General features: G+C 46.0%; 1 protein-coding gene across 2 annotated transcripts in view; it reads left to right on the top strand.

Moving 5' to 3' along the window:
• Tecta (tectorin alpha) overlaps nucleotides 1–27,476 on the top strand; it is a 69,979-nt gene that overhangs the window by 20,850 nt on the left and 21,653 nt on the right. For both annotated transcript variants that reach the window (XM_026779345.1, XM_026779344.1), the window contains exons 7-12: nucleotides 942–1,512; nucleotides 3,573–4,165; nucleotides 5,242–5,815; nucleotides 11,027–11,628; nucleotides 19,073–19,634; nucleotides 25,799–25,998. In XM_026779345.1, coding sequence (XP_026635146.1) covers nucleotides 942–1,512; nucleotides 3,573–4,165; nucleotides 5,242–5,815; nucleotides 11,027–11,628; nucleotides 19,073–19,634; nucleotides 25,799–25,998 — 3,102 coding nt within the window. The remainder of the gene's footprint in view (nucleotides 1–941; nucleotides 1,513–3,572; nucleotides 4,166–5,241; nucleotides 5,816–11,026; nucleotides 11,629–19,072; nucleotides 19,635–25,798; nucleotides 25,999–27,476) is intronic.

Below are 27,476 nucleotides of genomic sequence, written 5' to 3'. Positions count from 1 at the left end.
GTCTGTGTCTTCAGCTTCCTCTCTGGCTACTGATTTCCTCAGCAACCCTCAGCATCCCATAACTCTTCCCACCCCACACAGTTACCTCTAATTCCCTGCCTTTATTCTTTTGTCCCGGAATTCTCTGCTCAACACCCACCCCAGGGTTTTTATCTGGCAACTTGAGTTTATCTCTAAAAACTCAAGTCAGATTTAACTGCCTCTAAAAACCGTGTATGAGTCCCCAAGGCTGGGTTAAGTGTTCACTCTGTTCTCCCATCGCACCCCTTGATTCATATTTAAAACTGACTACTATAAATATCTGTTTGTGTTCCTCTTCTTCTCTAGGCGGAGAGCGCCTTGAGGAACAAGGGTGAATATTATTTCTTTAACCCTGTGCTTCTCGGATCCTGGCATAGTGCGTGGTACTTAGCAAGTATTTAGACTTGTTGATGTTGAGTGATCGAATGGTGTAGTTCAGAAATCAGGAAACCACAGTGCAGCATGCTTAGAGTAAGGCCCTAGGGTGACCTCTAGGGTCAACAGTATTCTAAAGTTGGCACAACCACATACCATCTGGCAAGAGGGCCAGTGGGTACAAAGGGCAGTTAGTGAGGGGGTCATGGAAAACACATGTGATACTTCGGATTTAATGAATCTTTAGAGAAATAAGAAAGGGAAATCAAAGCGGTGCACCACTCAGGCAAAAGCTTGAAGTCAGGCTAGAGCTGGGCAAGAAGGGCGCCAGCCAGCCAGTCCCCAGAGGCATGCACGGTGGCACTAGAACTGTCAGAGTTATTGGGCTCAAATGGCCAGTGCCTTCCGGCCCAGAGCTCACCATTTCCTAAGTAATCTCCCCTCCCCCAGATATCTAAACAGTTGCCCTGCCATCCCTTGCCAACCTGTGCTGGAGCGCATGCATGGCCACCCGCTCACCAGCCTTCTACTGTTACTGTTGGCAGGTTAATGACCTGGTGACTTCTTTGCCTGTCACCTTAGAGTTGGGGGCAGTGAAAATCTACCAGAGTGGCATGTCTACTGCCGTGGAAACAGATTTTGGGCTCTTAGTGACGTTTGACGGCCAGCACTACGCCTCCATTTCCATCCCAGGCTCTTACATAAACTCCACCTGTGGGCTCTGTGGGAACTACAATAAAAACCCACTGGATGACTTCCTCCGCCCAGATGGCAGGCCTGCCATGTCGGTGCTGGACCTGGGAGAGAGCTGGCGTGTCTACCATGCCGACTGGAAGTGTGGTTCCGGCTGTGTGGACAATTGTACCCAGTGCGATGCGGCCACCGAGGCTCTCTACTTTGGTTCTGACTACTGCGGCTTCCTTAACAAGACTGACGGTCCCCTGTGGGAGTGTGGCACTGTTGTGGATGCCACAGCTTTCGTGCACAGCTGTGTGTATGACTTGTGCAGCGTGAGGGACAACGGCACGCTCCTCTGCCAAGCCATTCAGGCCTACGCCTTGGTGTGTCAAGCCCTGGGCATCCCAATCGGAGACTGGAGAATCCAAACTGGGTGTGGTAAGCTGGTGTGCTGTTCTATGAAAGACAGCCCCCCCCCATTCCAGGGACAGGGATTGGATGTCAGGGCTCCTCCAGACAGGGTCTGGCTGAGAGTGAGGGTGGTATTGAAATATCACAAATTATACAGAATGAATGATGAAGAGCTCTTTGCTCCCACTGTCAGAACCAAGAAATAAGTTAGCATCTATGAATATAAGGCATCTAGAAACAGGAAATGAATGACAGAAAATGCACGGCTGGAGGAAACCCTGTAGTGGGGATGACAGCCCAGAGCTGAGCCAGGGAGGGGAGCTTCCACAGTTGGCTCATGAGGAAGGGCAGAAGGTAGCTTAGGGGGATAGAGCCCTAGTGGGGGCGTGGCTTCCCTCCCAGGTGGAGGCTTCCGCCTTGGCTCTTTAGCTCCTTAGCTTAGGTCCCCACCTCCAGGGCCTTCAGAGTTTGAGCAGTTTGTTCTACAGCATCCCATCTGACCTGTCAGAGAAAGGGCCATAGACAGAGAATACAGCCTAGCATCAATATGGAAGCCCTTTCTTGCCGGGAGTCAGGAGGCACCTGGACTGCTGGGGGTATCCAGGACTTTTTATTTGTTTGTTTGTTTGGGTTTTTTTGTTGTTGTTTTTTGTTTTGTTTTGTGTTTTCAAGACAGGGTTTCTTCTTCTAGCCCTGGCTATCTTGAAACTTGCTCTATAAACCAGGTTGGCCTCAAACTCACAGAGATCTGCCTGCCTCTGCCTTTCAAGTGCTAGGATTAAAAGCACGTGCATGTCCAGAACATTTTACAATAGGCTTTTGGATGAAGTTTTCCCATACTGCTTAGCTGTCAGCTGTTTCTCTCCTCCTCCCCATCCCAGTTAAATCTCCCCTTTCCTACTTATATAAAAGTATAAAGGCACAATAATAACTTGTCTCCTTCCTGGGCCCTGGCTCCCTTCACATGAGTAAATGGACAGTAGCTGCCCATGCCTTTCAGAGGCTGTGTGTGGAGGTGAGATTTCAGTTTCTCTGAATTCCAAGGCTATACGGGGCTTCCCTCCACAAGCGTGAGTTGGAGCCACATAAATCATTGTCTGTCAGATTCAAATCTCAGTATATTGGTCACACTACCGAGAGACAGTGTATCTTTCTTGCTCTGTGAATGACTGGCCAGCCTCCATTATACTCCGAGGAGCCGTCTCATAATTCAGATTCAAGTTGAATATGGCTTCTCTTTGAGCCTTATATAATCCAAGAGCATCCAAATTGCCCAAGTAAATTTTTATAAATAACGGTTGTATATTTTTCCTAGTGGTCTGATTCTCATCTTATATTCACCCCCCTTACTTGGATGAATTATATATAATTCAAAGCTGGTTTGCTAGACTTATGCCTGCTAGATTCAACTAGATTCAAACATTTATGTAGACTTGAATGCTTTTAAATAAGAGACGCAAGCTTCTAAGGCACGGACGGGCCTCGGAAGGCAGCAGCTAGCTCCCAGCAAGCCTCCCAGAGGAACAGGCACACAATCTCTGCAGACTGCTCAGTTCCTTTCTCATTTTTAATGTCCCAGGAATTCATTTCCACAGTCTGCCTCGGTCACACTCTGATATTTTAAGTGCCTTCTTGTTTGAAATTTCATGTCCTCAAATTGCTGCTCTAACGGGCACAATTTTCATTTCTCCTGAAAGTTTTATTTCCTCCTAAGAATGGGCCATGCTCTTTAAAATCAAGGCATCTCCTATGTCCTTGGTGGAGGATTGGAAAACATCTTCATGACCGTAGATCACTGAGTAATAACCCTTGATTGAGGAATAGGGCTAAGTTAGTAGGGAGCAATTTCAAGGTGAAATTTAGTGGGTTTGAGTTCAGGTAAAACCTCACAGCCCCAGCATATAGAGAAAGCAACTGAGTCAGTACTTACAGGCCCTTCAGTCTCTTCCTCGGTACGTGGCCACCCGGCCCTCACTCCGGGGCCTGGATGATCTGGGAGGAGCATTTGTGTTTTCTCCCAGCCCCTGTCCTGGTTGGCTTTGGGTCTACTCACCTAAGACTGAGCTGTCTTCCTTTCTCCTCACCAGTGTCCACCGTGCGGTGCCCAAGCTTCAGCCATTATTCTGTCTGCACCAGTAGTTGCCCGGACACCTGCTCGGACCTGACGGCCTCTCAGAACTGTGCCACCCCGTGCACGGAAGGTTGTGAGTGCAACGAGGGCTTTGTGCTCAGCACCAGTCAGTGTGTCCCCTTGCACAAGTGTGGCTGTGACTTCGACGGCCACTACTACACCATGGGGGAGTTCTTCTGGGCCACGGCCAACTGCACGGTGCAGTGCTTATGCGAGGAGGGAGGGGATGTCTACTGCTTCAACAAGACCTGCCGGAGCGGGGAGGTGTGTGCTGTGGAGGATGGCTACCAGGGCTGCTTCCCCAAGCGGGAGACTGTGTGCCTGCTCAGCCAGAACCAGGTGCTGCATACATTTGATGGTGCCGCCTACGCATTCCCATCGGAGTTCTCTTACACACTCCTCAAGACCTGCCCCGAGCGTCCTGAGTACTTGGAAATTGACATCAACAAGAAGAAGCCTGACGCCGGGCCTGCTTGGCTCCGGGGTCTTCGAATCCTCGTGGCTGACCAAGAGGTCAAGATAGGAGGAGTTGGGGCTTTGGAAGTCAAGGTAAGATTCCTTGCTTCCTTCGAGGGTCTTCGGATGGAGTGATAGAACTTGCCCTTTTCATCCGGTTTGGCTCTCTTCCTCTGGCTGTGAGTGGATTCTGAAAAGAACATGGCTCCCATATGGTGGTGTTTTAAGAATGATTGACCCCAAATGAAATTTTAGCAGGTAGAGAAATGGAGCCAGGTTGGACTTTTTTGAATTGGAGAGTAAAAGTCCCTCTCTATAAGTACAAATCTCCACAGAAGGCTGTGTGCCAAGCACTTTTCTAAGCCTTTTTCATGAAGTAGTTTATAGTATTACCTTTATCATATAGCTGTCAAAACTAAGGTACAGAAAGGTTAAGACACTTCCTTCTGGGACACACAGCTTCAAAATGGGATTTAAGTGCAGGTAAGCCGGGTGTTGTCATCTGTGTTCTGCACGCTGTAATATTCCTTCTGCAGGTAGAAGGGAGTTCTCAATATAGAAGGCGAGGAAAGATTCCTTGGGGTGCCTGCCCTCTGGCATGGGCTAAGGTCGCCATGATCAGGAGTCCAGGTTCATTGGTTCTGGAAGGAATCTTGGGCAATGCTCGATTCCATAGAAGGTGCCGAGAAGCTATGTGAATTGACAGAGGTTAGCCAGTGAAGGAACAGCAGGCACAGGTGAACGGACATCTAGACATTAGCTCTCCTCCATGTGCTCCAGTGGTCTGGGGCACAGGAAAAATTAAAATCCGATGACAAAAGAAGGAAGCAGAAAGGTGTGGAGGAAGGGGGCTGTGTGGGAACCAGTGCCGGAAGGGGAAAGGCTGCAGGAGGAATACAGCTTCTCAAGACGGTTTCACTCAGTGTGTTTGTGTGGGACCAGCTTAAGGTCTGGGGCACACTAAGGTAATGAGAGAATGGGGATTTCAGAAGAAAGAAACAAGCCTACGAACAGACAGTTGGGGTCTGTGTCCAGTTTCCACACAGCATCAGCCCCGTGGTGTTTTCACGGAGCTTGTCCTGGCGCAGAGCCGGCTCTTTCCCAGCCTCGGGGGCAGTGGGTCCTTCGTGGGTCCCGGTCACTGATAACAGCGCTTTTGATTTTTTCAGCTCAATGGTCAAGATGTGGAATTACCCTTCTTCCATCCTTCGGGGAGGCTGGAGATTCATCGAAACAAAAACAGCACAACCGTGGAGTCCAAAGGCGTGGTGTCAGTCCAGTACTCCGATGTGGGCCTGTTGTACATCCGGCTGTCCACCGTGTACTTCAACTGTACTGGGGGCCTGTGTGGCTTCTTCAACGCCAATGCTAGCGACGAGTTCTGCCTTCCTAATGGCAAATGTACAGACAACCTGGCAGTGTTCTTGGAGAGCTGGACGACCTTTGAGGAAATTTGTAATGGCGAGTGTGGGGACCTGCTAAAGGCCTGCAACAATGACTCGGAGCTGCTCAAGTTCTACCGGGGCCGCTCCCGGTGCGGTATCATCAACGACCCCTCCAACAGCTCCTTCCTAGAGTGTCACGGGGTGGTCAACGTCACTGCCTACTACCGCACCTGCCTCTTCCGCCTGTGCCAGAGCGGAGGCAATGAGTCGGAGCTGTGTGATTCTGTGGCCCGCTACGCCAGTGCTTGCAAGAATGCAGATGTGGAGGTGGGCCCCTGGAGGACCTATGACTTCTGCCGTAAGTTAGGGCTCACTGTGGGGAGGCTAAGGCTGGGGATGCATCCTCTACCATGGTTTGCTAGTCAGGACATCTTAGTGGGACCGAGCTCAAGGGGAGTCCGATGACCTGTCTTTGATCCCATTACCCCAGACTAGACTGTTTCTCATCTTTATTTTCATGTGTGTGTGTGTGTATGGTTTCTATATGTGCATGTACATATGTACATGTGTGTGTAGAGGCTAGAGATTGACATTGATATCTTCCACTATTCCTTCCCACCTTACTTTTTTGGGTTGAAGAGTTAGATTTTTAAAGTGTGTGTGTGTGTGTGTGTGTGTGCGCGCGCGCGCGCGCACGCGCGCGCTTGCGTGTGTGCACATTGGAGGCCAGAGAACATCCAATGCCATGGGGCTAGAGTTACAGACCATTGTGAGCATCCCAGTATGGGTACTGGAACCCAAACTCAGGTCCTCTGCACACTCTTAATTGTTGACCCACCTCTTTAGCCGCTCCAGCCTTATCTTTTGAGACAGTGTCTTTTACTGAATCTAAGTTCACTGATTGGCTAGACTCACTGACTAGAGAGCTCCAGGGTTCCACTTCTCAGTGCTGAGGTTTTCTATAGATGCTGGGGATCTTCATGTTTGTGCGGTGGGTGCTTCATCAACCTCATCTCCTCCTAAGTCCCTTCTTTTCCTTTCTCAGCACACAGCATCTTTTCATTGTAGAGCAGTTAGCCATCCCATTGTCTGGTGGTTTTATCCACAGAGAACACAGACACTGGGTTAAAAGATTAGAAATCTTGGTGATGGCTCCATGGGTGCCTTCACCTTGAGTAAAGAAGAGCCCCATTCATTTTGGTAGGGCACAATCAGCTGGGAAGCTTTTCAGGGTGTTGGAGATCAGTGTATCTCCCTGGGGCAAACCTGACAATGGCTATTAAGACAGTCCCATGCACCTGGCTCTTCATTTTGTCCCCAGAGTATGTGATCCCTCTCAGCCGGGCAGTGGTGATACTAGTAGTCATTAGAATTACTCCTGAGCAGACAAGATACCTAACACCCAGCTTATCAGAAGAAGCAGAAGGGGAGGGACCGAGAGGGCGGAACCCATGCAGGACAGTAAGAATGGCATGGCCAGGCCTTTTACACATTGCTCTCTCCACTAAAGACTGGCCCTAAACCAAAACCGAAACTGTGAAGATGCCAACTTCTAGGTCTGTGTATCTTTCTGGCATGACCCACTCTAAGTGTGATCATTTAAAAAAAAATAGTTTCAAAGTTACACAAACATTGTGAGTATTCCTATGTACTTATTACCCAGACTAAACCTGTTGTATACAGTCTTTTGTTTCCTTCCCCCATCTGCCCTCCCCTACCCCCAATCAGAGAGCAATTTGCACATCATGGCCCTTTCCTCAACCTTCTGGGACTATAACAAAATGCCCAAGGGTAATCAGCATACAGAGAGAGAACATTATTTTTTGGCTCATAGTTCAGCTCAAGGGCTGATGGGCCCTATTGACCCTATTGCTCTGGGGCCAGCAGTGAGGGTGCAGCATGGTGGGGTGCATCTGGGGAAGAAAAAATGTTCATTGTAGGAAGGGGAGGGAGAGGAAGCACTGGATCCCTACTCTCCATTTCAAGGCACACCCCTAACGTTCCAAAGACCTTGCTGGGGACTTTTATCTTTGAGGGGGCTTTAAGATCCCACCCAGTCACCTATCCCCACTAGTTCTTCAGTAGTTACTCCCTGAGACTTAGGAGGGAAGCTTATGTAACCGCAGTACAGTTATCTACTTGAGGAAATCTAATGTAGATAGAACAACCTAAGATCCGCATTCCAGTCTTGTCCCCTGACTCAGCAACACCTTTTATGCTTTTCCCCTCTGCACAGATCTTGTCTAGGTTCATATCTTAAAACATGTTTCTTTAGTCCTATAATGTGCCCCGTAATATGATTTGAAGAATCCCTTAGCTTTCTGTGTCCTTTAAAATAGAATTGCTTCTCATTTAGACTCCTGTGAACCCCAGCTGTGCAACACTCCGCCTCCTCAAGGCTCTCCCAGCAGACCCAGGCTAGATTCAGCCTGCCCCCTTGTGGGTGAGGTGCCTGCTTATGTCCAGGTCAAGGTATGGGAGAATGGCTCCTCGGTAGATTCCCATGAGTTTTCTCTTACAGCCAAAAAGCAAAATGTGGGGAGAGTTTTTGGCATTGTCCATTATTGCTGTCCATCAAAATCTCTGCCCTGGTTGCACACCTATGGTCGATTCTAGCTTGTGCTATACTTTTGCACCGTGATTATCAACTGTACAGTTCCAGGTGGAGCATCGTCTTCCCTATGTTACCTGTCAGAAATTGCCATCCCAGCGCCAGAGCCTTCCCATCTCTCCCAACTCTCCCTCGGTTGATCGACCCATCTGCTCCGACCTCTTGTCTATGTCACCTTGTCTCAACAATATAGACACGGGTTCTGGGGTGGTTCTTTTATATTTCATATTACATTTAGAAAGAATTTTGATGTTAAAATTGCTTCATGTTTGGCCTGTGGGAACCTTCAAACTGACTCCTGTTCTTTGTCATGCCTCCGTTGTGCTTTTTAGCTCTGTCTTATTTTCCAATCAAACAAAAGACTCGCATTTATCTCTCAGTTCTCTCCTCCCTGGGCCACATTCAGCCCTTATATCAAAGGGGCTCTACTTCCTTTCAGCGAGGGGCGTGATGAGACAAACACCTGAGTATCAGTTACCCGGTGCTCTTGGGGGTATCTTTGCTTTGCTATAGGTTCTTTCAGCAGAGTTAAACACACACACACGCGCGCGCATGCGCGTGCATGCAGACACATGCATTTTAAGCCTCTAATTTATGAACTTAAGAAATCTAATAAGTATGTGGGAGACCTGGTGACTTTCACCTTGGGTGAGTACACTGCTGATGAGCCTTAGCTTTGTTCAGAAGGGACTAGCAACAGATGCCATGAGTCTTGAAGCCGAACTCTTTGCAAAGTCTCTGTCAGCAGGAAAGCCACTATGTTCCTGCTGACTGCTCTACCTAGTGGGATCTTGAAATACTTCCCCAAAGCCCCTCTGATCTGCTCTCCCACACACCTCCTTTCTCCAGCCTCTCCTTTGCCCCTGTTCTCACACCCAGCTTTCTGGCTTGATTTCACACATGGTGTGGGTTTGCCAAGATCCCTCATCCCAGATCTATGCTGCTGCCAGGTCATCCTTTTAGATAACTAGCTTATGGGTTGTTTTGTACTGTACGGAACACATTTTTGTGGCACTCAGTTTAGCCTGGCCTGGCTGTGAGGATTCCTGAGAAAGGCATGTCACCAAGCCTCATCCAGGCCAATGGCGTGGAGGTAGTTTTTGTTAGCACTCGTTAAAGGGGGATTTGGGCAGAGGTGGCCACATGGAGAATAGTTTCATTGGGAAAAGAGCCAGGCTTACACCTGGTCTATCCACTAAGTTGGCTCGTTTGAATCTGTTGAGAATAACCAAAGTGTGTACACTTGATCAGCCAGCTGTCTGAGCAGCGAGGGCTTGTTATGACTGGGTCCTGAAAAGAAAAGGATTGAATGACAGCTACAGACAAGGAATAGCATCCTCTTTGAACTTGTAAAGAGACTACCATGCTATCCGTGTTTGGCCATTTTTTAACCAGACCTCTTGTTAGCAGAGCCACATCCCCAATTTAGTCATTTCCCAGAGTGATTTCAGGGGCAGGGGAAAGTTTTATGACTCCGCATCTCTATGTTCCAGACTTTCAGACAAATCCAGACAACACAATAAGTCAGAAGCAACAGCCATTTAAATAAGTCATGTTATTTGCTTTCCCCACAAACCTGCAGTCGGTGCTATGGCATTCATAATTTAGAGACAAGTGTGAAAATCCCTCTCTCCAGACATCTATAATCAGTGTTGAACTAGCCTTCAACTCCAAAGCCGTATGGTTTTGTAGTCAACGGAAATGGAGAGAGTCCTTTAGCCTAGAGTAAAAAAAAAAAAAAAAAAGATGGGCTTTCAGTCCACAGTGCAGAACGATTGAGTTGGTCCTTGTGGGCAGAACTATTATGTCCATGTAATTTATTTCTCTGTAGTGTCCTTCATGTCCTTGGATCATAAGACATTGGCAAGGGAGGATTGTAGGTCTAAGAGCCAAAGAAAGTTCTGTAAACAAGATCTTGTTTTCCTGGAGGAGTGGGGACCTTTGTAGCTCTTTAGTCCACACAGACTTGTAGGCAGATGTCTCCTGTGCTGTTGGATTCTGTCCCTGCTCCTGTCAAATTGTCACCAGCCACGGCATGGAGAGAAGTGGGGTGCTAACCCAAAACCTCGCAGAAAGTCGCATGTGCTCCTCTTGATCTAACAAGGAAGGCTGCTGGGAGAAAGTGTGATTTGAAAAGATGTGTAGAGACCTAGTGTTGTAGGGGTATATCCTGGCAGAGGACAGTGTGAGAAGAGGCAGACGGATCATTGCCTACAGAGCATGGAGAGGGGGTGAAGGAGACCACAGGGTGTCAGATACAGAGAAATAAAAGACAAAGGAAAGGAATCAGACCAAGGCAAAATGTTTAAGAGAAAGATGCTCCAGGGTTTGGGGGGGGGGGATGGGGTCGTGCTGTTTATCAATAGTCTACTATGTACTCAGCATATTAAATTATTAATCCTCAGAACAATCCTACCAGGTAAATATGGCTATTGTTGAACTGGAGCTCAGAGATATTCACAAGTCAGGGCTGAGAGAGGTCTCTATGGCTATAGAACAAGTGGCTTTGTAGCCCATCACACACCATCTTCAGAATCTAAGTCAAGGCATCTGTTTGAACCCCTGCCTGGTTCTCCTTGGGTAGATAAGCTACATCATTGGCATTCCCTATCCTCGCCTATAGAATAGTGATTAATAAAAAAAAGACTTTTCCTAATCCAGGTGATTGAGATGAGGCTCACAAAAGGGCCACATGTATCAGGTGTTCATAGACAAAGAATCTTTTACATAGAAGATCAAATACACAGTTGAAGCCTGTGAGTGTCCTTTGGCCCTTGATCGTGCCGGGGAGGATGACAGCATTTAACCATCCAACTTCATAGAGCTCATTGTCCTACACAAATATGAGTCCACATGTGATTGCACACATGTAGTTTTGCAAAAGTGCACATGACAGCATACTTTTGTCTCTACCCTCTGTTCAGTTCTCAAACTTGTCTTCTCTTTGACCACCCTCAGCTCTAGACTGCCCAGAGAACAGTCATTTTGAGGAGTGTATGACATGTACAGAGACCTGTGAGACCCTGGCCCTGGGCCCCATCTGTGTGGAGAGCTGCTCGGAGGGATGCCAATGTGATGAAGGCTATGCCCTGCAGGGCAGTCAGTGTGTGACCCGGAGTGAGTGTGGCTGCAACTTTGAAGGGCATCAACTTGCCACCAATGAGACCTTCTGGGTGGATCAGGACTGCCAGATCTTCTGCTACTGCAATGGCACAGACAACAGTGTCCACTGTGAGACCATTCCCTGCAGAGATGATGAATACTGCATGGAAGAGAGTGGCTTATTCTACTGCCAGCCCCGTACCGATGCTTCGTGTATCGTCTCCGGTTATGGCCACTACCTCACCTTTGATGGCTATCCCTTTGACTTTCAGACCAGTTGCCCTCTCATCCTCTGCACCACAGGAAGCAGATCCATCTCAGACTCTTTCCCCAAGTTCGTTGTAACAGCCAAGAATGAGGATCGGGACCCATCACTGGCCTTGTGGGTGAAGCAGGTGGATGTGAGCGTGTTTGGCTACAGCATTGTGATTCACCGGGCTTACAAGCACACTGTGCTGGTGAGTAGTAAAAGAACCCTCTGGAAGGAATTCAGCACTTATGGAGACAGTGTCCTGGTCCAGATGGATGCTACTGAGCCATGGCGGTTCAGCATCCAAAGGCAATCATAGTGTGCTATTAGAGGGAGGCCTTGGAGATTAGAGAGCAAAGGATTGTCCAAGTCACAGGCAGAAGAAGTGCTCGCAATGGACCTTAGATCATAGAAGGATGCATCAAGAGCAAAGATCTAGGTTCAAACTAGTGTCGATAACCACTGTGCAACCTAGGGCGATCCCATGACCTTCTAGTTTATCTGCAAGAAACTGCATGCCTGGCGCAGGCCGTGCTTCTCTCAATGGCACTAATGTCCTCCCTCATTCGTCATCCCCTTTCCTGAGACCAACCTGTCCTCTGCCTGCTCTGGCCTCACTGACCTCTCTCATTCTCCCTGTTGGGTGCCACGGCATCTGAGTTCCAGAGTCTTACTCACGGCTGGAGTACTTGGGGGCCCGCTATGCTGTCTTTACTCACGAAGGCTTTGGGTCCCTCCTTCTTGAACCATGATGATGGGAGCAGTAGGAACAAGGAGTCCCGTGAGTTCCTTGGACAGCAGGTAGTCAGCAGCCCCCATGGCAGAGAAGCTTTCCCTGCTATACTGTCTTATCTGAACCTGATGCCCAGATGTTGACTACCAGCCAGCTCGCCTGGTAGGGTAGACTGTGGGGCTGTTTCACAGGCACAGATTTAGCGGATGAACCTTCCCCTCACAGGTTTGTGCTATAACTCATCATCTCCAAAAGGACCTTTTTACATATCGTAGGTTTTCTTCTTGAAATGTTGGAATAAAGTGAACTAAGCAAAACACAATGGGCTACTATTGCCCGAGAGGTCCTCCTGGTTTTAGTTCCTCCTAGGGGTCCATTTAGCTTTGACACAGAGAGGGTACAGCTTCCAGAACAGCCTCCCTTTTACATTTATTGGATAAACTTCCTTCTTGACATTTAAGGCAGCGGCCTTAGTGTAGCGTTAGAGTGTTTATGTTTTGTTTCTGGTGAAGAGTCTCACTATAGATTGGAATTGTGCCCCATGCACAGTGACACTTGTCAAGTGAATGATTGAGGTGACATCATGACCCTTTTCTTTTAAGGTTCCTGTGTGTTTCATTCTGCTTCTGGTCACTTCTCTAGCAATCTGAGCTATTAAATGGGCAAATGAGGCTAGTGAAGAATATGCCAGGTGTTTGTCTCTTAGCCAGATTAGACTGCTTTTCTTTGTGTGTATACAGGTATCCATACCTCTCCGTGTGTGTGTGTGTGTGTGTGTGCGCGTGCGTGTGTGTGTGTGTCTGTGTTTGTCTCCCTTTATTGATCACCATGCAATTTTTTTTCAATTTTATTTTAAATGTACGGGTATTTTGCCTGTATGTATGTATGTATGTATGTATGTATGTATGTATGTATGTAAACCACACATGTGCCTGGTGCCCACAGAGGCCAAGAGAAGACAGTGATTGGATCTCTCCTAAAACAGACAGTTGTGAGCCACTATGTGGATGCTGGGAATTAAACCTGGGTCCTCTGGAAGAACAGCCAGAGTTCTTAACCAGTGAGCCATCTCTCCAACCCTAATTATTACTTTTTAAGATTGGATCTCTCAACTGCTAGTGAGCCTGGAGCTAGTAACTGGCTAGATTAGCTTGCCAACACGACTCTTGGATTCTCTGGTCTTTTCCCAATGCTGAAGTTGCAGGCATGTGCCAGCAAGCCTGGCTTTTTATGTAGCTTCTGGGAATTTGTTTGTGTGCAAACACTTTACCAGCTAAGTCACTTCCCCAGCCTTGAGATCAAAATTCCTAGCAGGTGTCTTGATAGTTGAAGCACCTCACTGTAGCACACCGTCTGTGCATCCCATCCTCATCAGAGGCAAAACAAAGGTGTCGCTCACTGTCTGTGCTATTACCTCACTTTGTCCTCTCCTCCCGTTACCTTCTCTGATACATTTCTACCCTTAGGTTTATAAATTTTCATGCAGCTAATTACCTCCTTGATATTCACAATACCCTTCCACTTTTTTTTTTTGCCTTTCAAGGTTGTTGGATTGTTTCCCTGCTAAAATATATTTGCCTGCTGATAAGCCTTGCCAACCTACTTTACTGCACATCCTGCTTCTGCCTTGCCTTGCATGAAGGTGTAGATATCTGAGGTTGTACAGGTTTTCTTTTAACCTCTTCCTAGTCATTTGCACAGATAGCTCATTGGATTCTTGTTGCTTTCGTTTTCTTACTACTGGTAAGATAAATGCTGTGATAAATGAGGTGACCAAAAGCAACTTGGGGGAGCAAAGGTTGATTTGGTTTTACAGGCAACAGTGGAAGCCAAGGCAGGTACTAAAGAGTCCATGGAGGAACACTGCTTGTTGACTTGCTCAGCTTGCTTTGTTTTATATAATCCGGGGCCACCAGCCCAGGGGAGCCCTGCCTCCAGTGGTCTGGGTCTTCCTACATCAATCATTAATGAAAAAAAAGTACCACAGACTTGCCTGTAGACAATCTGATGGAGGCATTTTTCCAGTTGAGGTTCCTTCTCCCCAGATGAGTCTAGCTTGTGTCAAGTTGTCAGGACAATCAATAAACAAAATGAATAAACAAACAAACAAAACAATAAAATCACTAACCAACACATTCATGAACACGACATGCCTCCTCTCTCCTTCAGAGGAGCTAGTTCCCCATTCTCTTCGTGCATTTCCTCTCTTTCCCTCCCATTGTTGGGCTAAGCCTCACAGAGTCAGGCCACCTTCTAGGCACGTGCCCTGCCCTGGTCTTGTGAAATGCGCTCATGGATAAGAGCCATAAGGACTCTCTGTACCCTGTTTATCAGTATCCATATTTCCCTTTCCTTTTAAAGACAGCCATCCTTGGATGTGGGCGGGGTCTGCTTAGTCCACCATGACCTCATCTCATCTTGGTTATGTCCTTAAAGACTGTGTTTCCCAGTTTAGGCTACATTCACAGGTAGCACGAGTTATAGTCTCAGTTTATCTTCCTGGGGTACACATTCCACTCGTAACAGAGGCAGATAGAGAGAAATTAGCATCAAAGATGCGGAGGCCAAGGGGTCATGAGGACTCCTGGCCAGGACCCTTCTTTCTAAGTGCCATTCTGGGAACAGAGCAGATAGCTTTCAAAATTTCTGACACGAAGGCCAAGTTTGGGATTCACCAAAGGCTTTTTACTTTGGAAGCCCATGGGATAGATTTAGCAGTTGCTTTGAATTATTAATATGCATCACAGGACCTGCTTATTCAGTGATTTGCATTTGTTTTTTCACGATGTTATTATTAGTCACCGTAGCTGAAGAATAATGGCTGTCATCGTGACAGTGGGAAACAGAGTACACGACCAACTGCAGCCCAGAGCCCCAGGCCACCACCGTGCTCCTAGAAATGGAGGATAATATAGAAGGCACTCTCTGGGACACGAGATTCTGCTATGATTCTGACCTTTGTGTGCACTGACCTGTGCTGCAGGCAATGAAAAAATTAACACGGCAAATAAAGCTAGGAGCAAACATGCTCTGTACAGACCAGGCTGGGCTGTGGGGGACCCTCTCTTAGCCTCTTATTAATCTTTGGGGCTTTGCTCTGGTATGGTTCAGTTCAACAACCCTCTCTGTACTAAAAGATAAAAATTTAAAAGAGCTGTATGTGTATGCATGCACATTCATGTCTTTGAGTAAAAGCTTGTGCATTCCACACAGCATGCTTGTGTAGGTCATAGGACAAGTCTGGATGTTGGTCCTCACATTCTACCTTGTCTGCGATAGTGTCTCTCATTCTTCACTGAGCTCACCAGGCCTGCTGGCTAGAAGCATCTATAGATTCTCCTGTCTGTGCCTCTCCTCTCCCGTAGGACTACAGGACAAAGGACATGTACTATTGTGTTCAGGCTTCTATGTGTTCTTGGGATTTGAATCCAGATCCTCATGGTTATATAGGAAGTATTTCCCCAGTCAAGGAATGTGTTACACGTGGCATCAAGAATGAAAAAAAAAACCCAGCAGAAATAATTAAACATGGTTTCCCTCATAAGACCCTAGTGGGAGAAATGGACCTGCTAACAGTCAACGTCAGTGGTAATCATGAAGCATACAAAAATGTTCTGCTTTAGACTTCAGGGAAGGGGTCTTGGAAGAGGTGACCCAGATCTAAACCTGGAGGAGCCTGTCTAGTAGGCAGAGAATGAGCTGAGAGCATCTTGGTCAGGGAAGCACCAGGGCAGAACTGAAGTGAAAGCGGGGTGTGGGGTGTGAGCTGAAACCCACAGAGGGAAACCGTCATGGAAATGCTAGCACGTGATCTCATCCCCAGTAAAATCAGACTCCCTGCCACAGCTCTCACATCCACAGGCTTAACCAACATCATCAATCGTGTCTATATTTGCATCTATTCTGTATGTGTGGATTTTTTTTTCATTCTTTCCTAAACTGTGTGGTGTAGCATTGTTACCATGGCATCTTCATCTTACAAGTAACCTGGGGGTGGCCATGCAGGTGTGTCCATCTCTCTGATATTGTCACAAAACATCATCATCTGTTCGACTAACATCTGAATTAGTTACACACACACACACACACACACCTATAACAACAATAACAAAACAATTCATAATGCTTAAGTAAATTTATGATTTCACGTTGAGCTGTGTTCATAGCTATCCTAGGACACATGCGGTCAAATGCCTGATAGACTATGTGTCTAGAGTCTATGAATAGATTGCTAGTATATTACAGAAGGGTCTGAAGTATCCTGGGAGTTGATGTCTTCAGGGGTGATGGATTCAGTTCCCTCTGGGCATGGAAGTACTGATGTGTGATAACTACCATCCTTGTGCCTTCTACTCACCCTCTGATGCACCTTTAACTTCATCCATCAAACCCTTTGGCAATATCAACCTCCTGCTTTCCTTCCGTCTGAACTCCTCTCCCTGGGGTCCCTATTCTCCCACTCCTTACTCCCAGAGAGAGTCAAGGCAATGGGCTATGACAGGTAGCATCATGGGGCAATAGAGACAGGGAGATCTGAGTTGGTTAGAGATGAAGGCTATGCTTTCTTTCAAGGTTCTCTTTGACAGTACATGTGCAAGGTTTAATTGCATTGTTTTGCCTCCCTGGGTTGGTATCTCCCATGTGACTTCAGGTAGTAAAGAACCCATAATACAAGACAAGCAAGCTGCACTCATCGGCCAAGATTATTAGCCTCCAAGGTGTCTCTGAGCTTCTGTGGCTTCTCCAAACTTCTGTGGCCTCTCTTATCCTGGTGATTTTCTGGGGGGGGGCTGTGTTTGCACATGGCCCACCTACTTTTGCCTTTAAGTTTACTGTTGGGAAGCAAGCTGTGTTCCACCTTCTTTGTCCTCCCTCCACCCTTGAGGAATCTTGTTCTCTTTATGATTCAATTTTCCCCCTGCCTAGATGCAGACATCTCTCCTTTCCATTGTCCCTAACCTGTGGGTGTGGCCTATCTGCCCTCTTCCCTTCCTCCAGTATCTTCAGCCTTCTTTCTCTATGATCTTTCCCTGATACCCATAAGCATGCTCACTCTATACCAAAGCCCACTCCTCAAGCTCTCTCCCACCCTTTCTCCCTTTCTAACAGAAGTCCTCTGTGGATCACCTTTCTTTCTGGATCTCCTACTTGTTATTTTATGTGCAGTGTGTTTTCTGATCTCATTATTCTATTTAAATTCCCCTGTTAAGATCTTAGATAATGTCCCCTCGCCTAAAGACTGACATCCATGGGTCAAGCTTTCTGTCACGGTCTCTTTACCTGATGGACACTAAAAACGTGACCATCCTTGACTGAAGTCCTTCCAACCTCTCTGTCTTTAGATCATCTTTTATTCTCAAAGTTGCATTTGATTTTTCATCAGTACTAAAGTGTGATCATCGTTCGTTGTTAGTAAGCTGCTTGATCTTGTCTGGGCTTTTGCTTTGGCTATGCTCCTTCCTCCTCACCTCACCCACCCTTGTGTGTCCTTTAAGACTCCACGTGAGTATTATCTTCTGTAGGCTCCACTAATTCTGTTACCCAGGCTGAGTCTGAGGTCCATGCATATCTGAGCCTGTGTTAATGCTTCTATCAGACAGTCTCACTATCTGTTCAGGTCCTTGCCTTGCTACATGCTGGAAAATAGGCTCTTGCCTTGCCCCAGCCTGGCACTGTGCTTGGCACACAGTAGTTGCCACACTGATGTCTGTTAGATGAATGGATTCTACCTGGAAAAATATGCATAGAAGCAGAGCTGAGCTGAGTGTTGAGGGGTGAAAGGACATAAAGGAAGGACCTGTTTGGTGTGTTGGGGGAACGTTCCTTAGATGCAAGCCTGAGACAGGGCTTCTTAGGAAAGTGAGGGAAAGCCTAGAGGAAGAAATAAAGACTGGCGTTAGGAACTAGGATTCTAAATATTTAGAAAATGACCTATATCATGGAGATGGTCACCAGTGTGGACCATTCACTGGCCAGGGCTTGCCTTTGTGTGGGCTATGGACATCTGTGTTATCATTGTACCACAGCCACAGTGCATGGGACGAGGGTCCTGGCCAGGACCAGGAAAAACATCACAGTTGAATCATAGGAGATAATGGGCTAGGATGGTGTGCTTGGTTCATTTGGGAAACTAAACTGTGAGGCGTGTAGAAGGTCGTAAGGAGAAGGTGGACATAATGACTCCTGCCTTTAGGTCGCTTCTAATCTTGCAGGTAAGACAGAAATACCTATAACCAGTTGCATCAAAGGGGAGGTTTGGATGTATACCTCAATGATCATGTACACATGTTTGATCTAGAGGAGATATAAGAGAATTCTAAATAGGACATGCTGTGCCTGCCCAGGCGAGGGAGTGATTCCACTAACCATGATCTTAGACTCAGAGAATCTTGCTTTATTGGAGAAGGAGCATGGGAGCAATTCTGAGGATGAGAGAGATGGGGCTGTGTGACGAGTGGTGTGGCAGGTAGAGGAACCAAAAGTCATCCTCAAAAAAAAAATCCCAATGGAATTAATAAATTGGAGATTGCCTAAAATAAATCCACCGTAGAGTTAGAAATAGAAACACAGGAGTTCTAAGTTTTGGTATTTTATTCTCAGTGTTAATTGAATTTTTATTACCCTCTCATTACCTTAGAGAAAACAATTTGAACTCCTAGGGGAAAAGAATGCTGTATAAACAAACAGAAGGCACTGAAATAAATAGGTATATTAGTGTACAAAGGATAGTCATTTAAGTCTGTTCAAATCCTAATAATAAGAATTGACTGGCATAAACAACATATATACAAAGTCCATGTTCTACCTGGGCAAGCCCCCTATGGAATATGTTCTGTTTTTCAAGAAACTGATGATTAGGAGATCTGAGAAATCCTTGGGCCAACTGGGCTTTTTCTGTTCTCTTCTCTGTCCCTTACAGGTCAACGATGAGCGTTTGTACCTGCCCCTGAAGTTAGGACAAGGGAAGATAAACATCTTTTCTTTTGGCTTTCACGTGGTGGTGGAGACTGACTTTGGCCTGAAGGTTGTGTATGACTGGAAAACCTTCCTGTCCATTACTCTCCCCCGGAGCATGCAGAACAGCACCTATGGCCTTTGTGGACGCTACAATGGCAACCCTGATGATGACTTGGAGATGCCCATGGGGCTTCTTGCACTGAGCATCAACGAGTTTGGGCAGAGCTGGGTGAAGAGAGACACCTTCTGCCAGGTGGGCTGTGGGGACCGCTGCCCATCCTGTGCCAAAGTTGAAGGTTTCTCCAAAGTGCAACAGCTGTGTGGCCTCATCCCCAACCAGAACGCTGGCTTTGCCAAGTGTCACAGCAAAGTCAACCCCACCTTCTTCTACAAAAACTGTTTGTTTGACTCCTGTATTGATGGGGGTGCTGTGCAGACAGCCTGCAGCTGGCTCCAAAACTATGCCAGCACTTGCCAGACTCAAGGGATTGCAGTGACCGGCTGGAGGAACTACACATCCTGCAGTGAGTCCATCTTCTGTCTTTCTGGCTTGCTCCTCTTTATTTATGTTAGGTGTGAGAGGCTGGTCTCCCAGCTCCACAGAAGTAAGAGCAAATTGAGGAGTGACTTCAGGGCATGCACTTGGTGACCGAGTCTTCTATCTCAAACAGAAGCTGTAGCCTCCTACAGTTCCCTTTCTTTCTCTGTAGAGAGGGGTCAACACCATGAATTTGATGGGTTGCCTTGGAGAGTGGAATGAGACCAGGTATCTAATGCACAGAACGCCACATACTGCATTGGAATTCCAAGTACACAATAAGATACTCCCCAGAGACTAACAGGAGAAAAGTTGGATGGTTAGTTTGTTCATTTACTCTTGAACCTCATGGGTCCATAATTGCATGGATAACTTACATACCTTCCTTATATATGTCATTCTGTCTGACACATACATATACATTATATTATACATATATACATATGCATATACATATATACATATATAAATATAGTCTTGACTTCATGACTGTAGAATATTAAGAGCATTAGAAAAGGGAGTAGAGTTCATGGATTCTAGCCTCAACTTGGTCATTAAGGATCAGTGTAACCCACTCACTTCCCTCCCTGGTACTCAGCTTCTTCTCCCAAGAGCAGCTATAATGCTGCCTGTACCATTTATCCACAGTAATAGCAAAAGGGTAAAATCAAATCACTGGAATACCAGCACACAATAAATGCTAGGTGGTAGTATTATATTAATGACTTGCTGTGAGTCAAACCCTCTGCTAAAATACTCTGATCAATGTTATTGATTCTTTTCAATAACCCAAATAGGCAAGATGAAATTGAAACTCATAGGAGCTGAGTTACTTGACTAAGGTTAGACAGTCAGTCTCAATGGCAAGGCTGGGATTTGACCTTTTCACCCCATACCCATATGCTACATTAGTGGACTATAAACTATAGGAGAAGAGTTAGCTAGAGTCTTGCCGGCATTCAGTACGTGCTTGTAGGAAAAGGTTGAGGATGAAGCCACCGTGGGTCTTTAGTTAACCTGTTACATCCTATTTTCCTATCCTAATCTCATTAACTATAGCACATTGCTTTGTATAAAAGATTTGATTCTATAAAAGGGTTGCAAATTAATGCTGGATGCTCAGAACTCTAAATAAAGGGTGCAGCAGGCTTCACAGAGAACAAACTCTCATTTTCATCCTGGAAATGGGAGATTAGGATGCAGAGCTATTGTGTTTTAATGATCAGTCTGCACTCCATACACAGCCATTGGATTCATGGAAACACTTTGGGGTGCAGAGAAGAGAGAGGGGAAAGAAAAGATAGCGAGACTGTATCATCCACGGTCAGTTCTCAAGCAAGGAAGGTGGTGGACAAGATGTCTGTGGATGACTATCCAGACAAATCAGCCTCTAGTGTTTTCAAACAAATGTGCTCACGAAAGTCCTGGGCCTAGAGCAATCTCCAGGGCTACTAGGGATTCACTGGAGTCAGTGTAAGGGGGACTGGAGTGCTTGCCTTCCTCTACGTCTGAAAAATAGGCTCTTGGCAGAGAGATCTGAGCATGGCACAGAATCAGAAAGCAGGTTTGTAAGGGGAGCTTCAGCCTGCTTTTCCTTGAGGTCTGTCACAGGGAGCTAGCTCTTTCTCTGGAGCCTTGCTTATTGGCTCTGGTTTTCTGGAATGGCTGAAATGGATTGGACGGGGGTGGGGGGAGGGAGGGACAGTCAGGTATAATGTATGTCAAATGCCATCATGTCTAACTGTGACAACTAAGGTAAGGTATTAAAGGAGCTACCATCACCGAGACTTCACCCTCAACTAATAGGCCTCAGCTTTTGTCACTTGTGGGAAGGAGAAAGAATTGAGCTGGGAAGCCATAGGACCCTCTGTCTGAAGGCAGAGTTACTGTGATGGAACTTGACTTGTGACGAGAGATATGAAGAAGAGTTTCCATTTCCTCCTGTCCTTCCGACCAGGTCCTCTTTTCTCTTCAAAGTTCTGCCCCTACACTTCTGTGTGCATTGGTTAACCTAGTCATAGAGACTTCCGTTCAGGGCATTCAGACTGTCAACCTTAGATTCCACCCCTGCACAGATCAGCTGCCCCAGTTTGTCCCAGGCTGACATGTCACAGCCAGCAGGGGACTGAGGAAGGTTCCCAGTGCAGAATGACTCAGTTTTTCCTGTTTCAGCGTTTCAAACCAGGGGAAAAGATTCCAGATGCGGAGCAGGTGGGAGGATGGTGGCTGTGAATGGGTGAGAAAGAGGGAAGCTAGACCCAGAGGACAAACGTATCCTTTGAAGATGGTTTGTGGGTGGTGTGGGAGACAAGGCAGGGTCGCCGGTGGCTTAGCTTTCCAATTTGAGTGAGACATTCACAGAAAGCCTGGCCTGACATGGTCCTTTGAATCCTAGGTGACTTTGACCTCTGGGAAGTTGGGGGTCATCATTCCTCTAAAAATTAACCCAATGGGTCATTCACACGTTATGTATAAGAACTGCACTTTCAGGGAAAAGTGAACCTTTTTTGACTTAGTGGGAGTAAACCAAACTGCCCATTCAACCCATACACTTTATTGGTTACAAGGTAAAATGCCAATTTTTCTCAACAATATCGGCTGCTCCTATCAATGGGATAATTTATTACTCAATTACCTTATTTGTAAATGCATTGAAAACCTCTCTACCCACGTTGAACAAATGGCCTTGGAGGAAAAATGGGAGATAAATGGTCTTAATTACTAACCCCACCTAAAATCCCATCAGCTGAGGCTGGTGAGCTAATTTTAATTGCTCCTCGAGGAACTTGGAGAGAAGACGGTGAGAACACAGTAAGAGGCACAAATTGTAGCTAAGTAGTGCTCCTTCATTCTTGTTGTTTCCAGGCCCTGTTCAAGATGTGTGGCATGTGGACTTTCTAGAGGGGCAACTGGAAAGCAGGCAGTGTAAAATGAAAGCAACTTGTGGAAGAGGGAAAGTGCATACAGAGGCAGCCTTCCCTATTGGCCATCAGGAACCAATGCCTCTCTGATGCCCACCTAAGCACTTGGCATACGAGCGGTCAAAACTGATTAGCATAATGGTTTCGGGGTTTCCCTTCATCAGGGTTTAAACATTAAGGATTTGTTTTACTTATTCCCCCTGCAAATCTAACAGACTCCTGTAGATTAATTTTTAAAAATGAATAGCTACTATAACTAGTCCCGCCATCCACGACTCCATCCAAATTGTGGAGGGACAAAGCACCTTTGTTACTCACAGGAAGGAAAAGGAAAGAAGGAACGATCTTCCAAATGATCTCATTTTAGCAGCTGCTTGGTAAGAGAGCTGCAGCATCACCCCCATTTTATAGGGGAGGAAATAAATGAGTTCAGAAAACATAAGGAACCTGCGCAAGGTGACCCTGCCAGCTAATGGTAGAGTCAGTGTTCAGAGTCAGGTCAGACTGATTCCAAAGAGCTCACCTGTTCCATTCTGTTCCATTGCTTTTCCTTGGGGTCTGTGCACCCTGCCATCCTCCCAGGCTCGATTTTAAATAGGTCTTCTGGCCTCAACAAGAGTCACGTTCTTGGACACAGCACACGTCATCATTCTCCAGCTCCCAGAAGCACATTTGGGATGAGAGGAGCAATAAATCAGTTTCTGAAATTTGAAAATTTGATTTTGACAATCAGGTGTCTATTGATCAGCCACCATGTTTTCATTGCTGTTTGGATGCCAGGGAAGAATCCAAGGTCTTAAATATGGAGAAAGAGAAATAAGTGCCTTCAGAGATACGAAAATGGCTACATTTTACTACTAATATTCTCTACTAATAGTATTCATGTTACATTAATAAACTAACACTCACTGTCAATACTTTCTCATGATGAAGTTCGCTAGCAGCAGATAACAAGAATAAACTGCAGCAATGGAAAGACAAACCTGTGAAAAACTGAGCACGTCAGCAAAAGACCTGGTCACCTAATCAATAGATTCGATATACAGCAAAGCTGGTTTCAGAGAGCTTGAGGAAAGGAAGGTTTGTCTAATAAATTGTAAGAAGATGGTGGGGAAACTCTCTGGGAAAAATAAGAGTTTAATCTTCCCTTCACTTCTGGATACAACATACAGTCTAGAGATAATAAAGATTAAACATTTAAAAATTGAATTATGAAAGTACTTGAATGAAACAAAGGAGTTTGTTCCCCCCCTCCAATCAAAGCTGTTGAGGAAAACCAGATAAATTTGACCTCATAAAAATCTTTACCTCTCTACATGGCAAAAACATAATTAAAAAAGTGAAATTTTTCTCAAAAGAAGCAAAGTCAGAGACAAATGATAAGTATTTCGTAATACATGCGGCACACAAAAGCACATTTTTAATTTGTAAAAAGCACTTACAGTTTAATAAGAAGGAACTTCAGCAGCACAGTGTGTAATGGATGAGAAAAGGCAATTCTCGGGAGACAGAAAAATGATTATGAACAAATGAAAAGATAATAAGGCTCAAAGAAATGTGAACTAAATGCACAAACAGCAGAAATAGATTTCTTTTAACTTTCCACATTTCCAGAAATCATAAATTTTGGTTGTAGTCATCAAGACCCCAGGAAACTGAATCTCCTTGTTGGTTCATTGGGACACTCTTCTCTTCCAGGGCAGTTCAGTGATATCTGCCACACACTTGAGGGGCTGGTAGCATAGCTCAACGGTAGAACGCTTACCTAGCAGGTGTGAGACCTGGGTTGGATCTCCAGCACTGAAAGAGTGGTAGCAGCAGCAACAACAATAATATAGGGGTTCCTATCCTTTGACTTAAAAATTCCACGTTTCGGAACTTATTCTGCAGCCTAATTTATGAGGGCAAAACTACGCATGCAATGATATTCACATAAAAGGCACACGCCCTGAAGCTGTGTAAAGACAATAATTTGAGAGCGAATGGAAGAAATATCGTCATTAAAAAGCAATGTGCAGTGAGGTTTGTAGATTATGCTCCCATTTATGTAAAAGCCAAGGCTGCGGTGAAGATGCGTGCGCACGCATCTATGTGCAGAGACGATTTATGCAAGAATCCACTGTAATTTGTTAGTTATTGCACTCAGGCAGTTTGTATTTTCTATGACACGAGGATATTATCTTTTGAACTAAATATTTTTCAAAACTATGATACCATACTATGGTAGTGCTTATATGAACATACCCATGCCTTAAAATTTTTAGGACTACGCACTCTAAAGGTACCCCTTTACCACTAGATGAAGGATAACCCCCCAAAACCATCCATATATTGTAGACGTTTCCACATGAATGGTTGTTGTGCTTTTAGCATGCATTGATTAAGATGGCAGCGTCTATAAAACCTTCAAGCAAGACTTGCTTTAATGTTTGGTTAATACTTATTGAACACTACATGGCCAGCGCTCTTCTAAGCATACAAATTTAGGTGCTGTTGGTATCTGCATTATCTACACACAGAAGCTGAACCTTAGAGATCCTAAGAAACCTGTTTGTAACCTTCGTTATTCACCAGTATTTTCTCTACCTTCCATGGATGCAGTTTTAGATGCAAGTCAGAACCAGTAGCACGTAATTGATTTACACACACACACACACACACACACACACACAAACACACACACACACATTTTCAGACATTACATAGCGCAGGAGTCTTGCTGATATAAACCACCGGTTTAGATAGACGTAAGGGTCTGTAGAGATTCTGAGGTGAGGGTAACTGATATTGATAACAGGAGGAGGACACTACATCATGTTTCTCTAAGTGGGACCCGAAGAATAGGCAGTTGGGAGAAGCAGGATATGAATAAGGGGATCAATATGAATGAAGTCCGGGATGCGGGGCTGGTGCGCATGCCTTTTCTAGCCCAAGCGGGGATTTGTTGTGACTGGTGAGTTTTCACAGTGGCAGGCAATAAAGATCGCAAAAGCTAAGGCTGAAGAAAGGACGAAGATTCTGTGAGGAGACTCCAGTCCCTTCCCTCTGCACATTGGACTGTTATTTAGAGGATAAGAAACTGGGCAGAGGCTTTTCATAGGCAAAGGGTATGAGTGAAGGAGAGTGGCAAGCCTCACACCTCTTCCCTCGCCCCACACCCTCGACCTCCCTAAGCAAGGCTGTGAGAAAGCCATTTACAGCTCCTTATGACTAGTCCCTTCTGTTGCAGCGGTCACCTGCCCTCCCAACAGCCACTATGAGAGCTGTGTGAGCGTCTGCCAGCCTCGCTGTGCTGCCATCCGCCTGAAGAGTGACTGCAATCACTACTGTGTGGAGGGCTGCCAGTGTGACGCGGGCTATGTCCTCAACGGCAAGAGCTGCATCTTGCCCCACAACTGCGGCTGCTACTCGGATGGCAAATACTATGAGGTGGGTATAGGAGGCAGCTGGCCTCTTCCTCCACGCCAGGCTGCCTTCTCTACAAGGCCAAGGGGCCAGCCAGAACTACCCAGGTTTCCTGCTCTGTTATGACTGATGAACGTGGGGCTTACTGTAGCATAGGTGAGCTGACGCCGGAGCTGGGAAGTTAAGGGGTGTTCTGGAGAGGTCTTTGCTCTCTGTGAGGTTTGGAACTGCAGCCAGGCCTCACTCTCCTGCCTCCTCTGCATGGGCAAGGCCTCCTCCTCCTCTCTCTCATGCCTTTCTGACTGCCTCCCTGTAAATCTTGCTCTGAAAGCTTCCGACAGGGCTCTAGTTTGGAAATACAGTGGCTGTGAATCTGACATTTGTGGCTGTCTCCGTTAAGGATGTTTTTAAGCAGAAAATATGGGGCTGGAGGCTGGGAGGAGTGGCCTGCCCTCTCTGGCTATTGAAGCGCCCACACGTGTGCCATTTGTCATTCAGCTTCATCCCCAGAAAGTCGAGTCTGGACCACTTGCCTCCAGCTTTCATCCCACCTTTTGCTTCTCCTGGGATGGGGGCAGGAGAACAGAAACAGAATGCTGACCAAGAAGCCCCTCTTCCACATTTCCCAAGAAAACATACTGGCTTGCTGAATCATTTTACTATTTAGATTTGGGAGAAGAGGCAGCACTAGGGATAGAACTCAGGTCCTCGAACACGTTGGGAGAGTGTTCTAGCATGGAGGCACATCTCTAGCCGTCTGGTAGTTAATGTTCCATAACACCAAGCTAAAGAAAGCCTTGAAGAGAAGGTCTTCAGCCAGTCCTGTTGCCTCAAGAGCAGTCTTTATTTACATGTGAGTGAGCAGACAGTTAACTCCACACGCTGAGCATTCATTGGCCGTGTGCCAGCCACTGTTTGAGTAGCATTCAAAGGACAAGGAAGTGTATTTATTCCCTTAAGGGACTTAAAAATACCTATTCGCGAGAGAAACAAAAATTGTGCTTTAAAGACGGGAACAATTACAAAATAGCATATCAACAAGTGAAAAATGATGCCCCACAGAGCAGATCAATTTTAAATGAAGGTAGGAGAGCTTGCCAGAAATCTAATTGAAGCATCTGAACTGGAACTCGACTAGACAAAAATAAATAATGTCTCCTTTCTGTAAAGATGCTTTGACTCATTTGAGATTGACTGAGCGGCCTTTATTTGGGGAATAAATAAAAGAATAGAAATGTAGGCATTATGCTCAATTTTGTTTTCATTGGAAAAGACATTTGGAGGTTATATCTGAAAGACAGGGCGAACATAGCATAGAATAGTAGAATTAGTAAAAGGGCTTCTCCAGAGGACTAGGACCCAACTTAACTCTTGGGAAGATCATTTGAAAGGCAGAGGAAGAAAATCATTTCCGTGTTCTCCTCATCGGGGAGCGATTATAACCAGGTTCCAGACTCAAAAAGCACACTTCTTCTTCTTTTTTTTTTTTTTTTTTTTTTTTT

The sequence above is a fragment of the Microtus ochrogaster genome, chromosome 5, assembly GCF_000317375.1.
Source record: "Microtus ochrogaster isolate Prairie Vole_2 chromosome 5, MicOch1.0, whole genome shotgun sequence".
Lineage (NCBI taxonomy): Eukaryota > Metazoa > Chordata > Mammalia > Rodentia > Cricetidae > Microtus > Microtus ochrogaster.
This window is presented reverse-complemented; position numbering and strand designations above follow the sequence as displayed.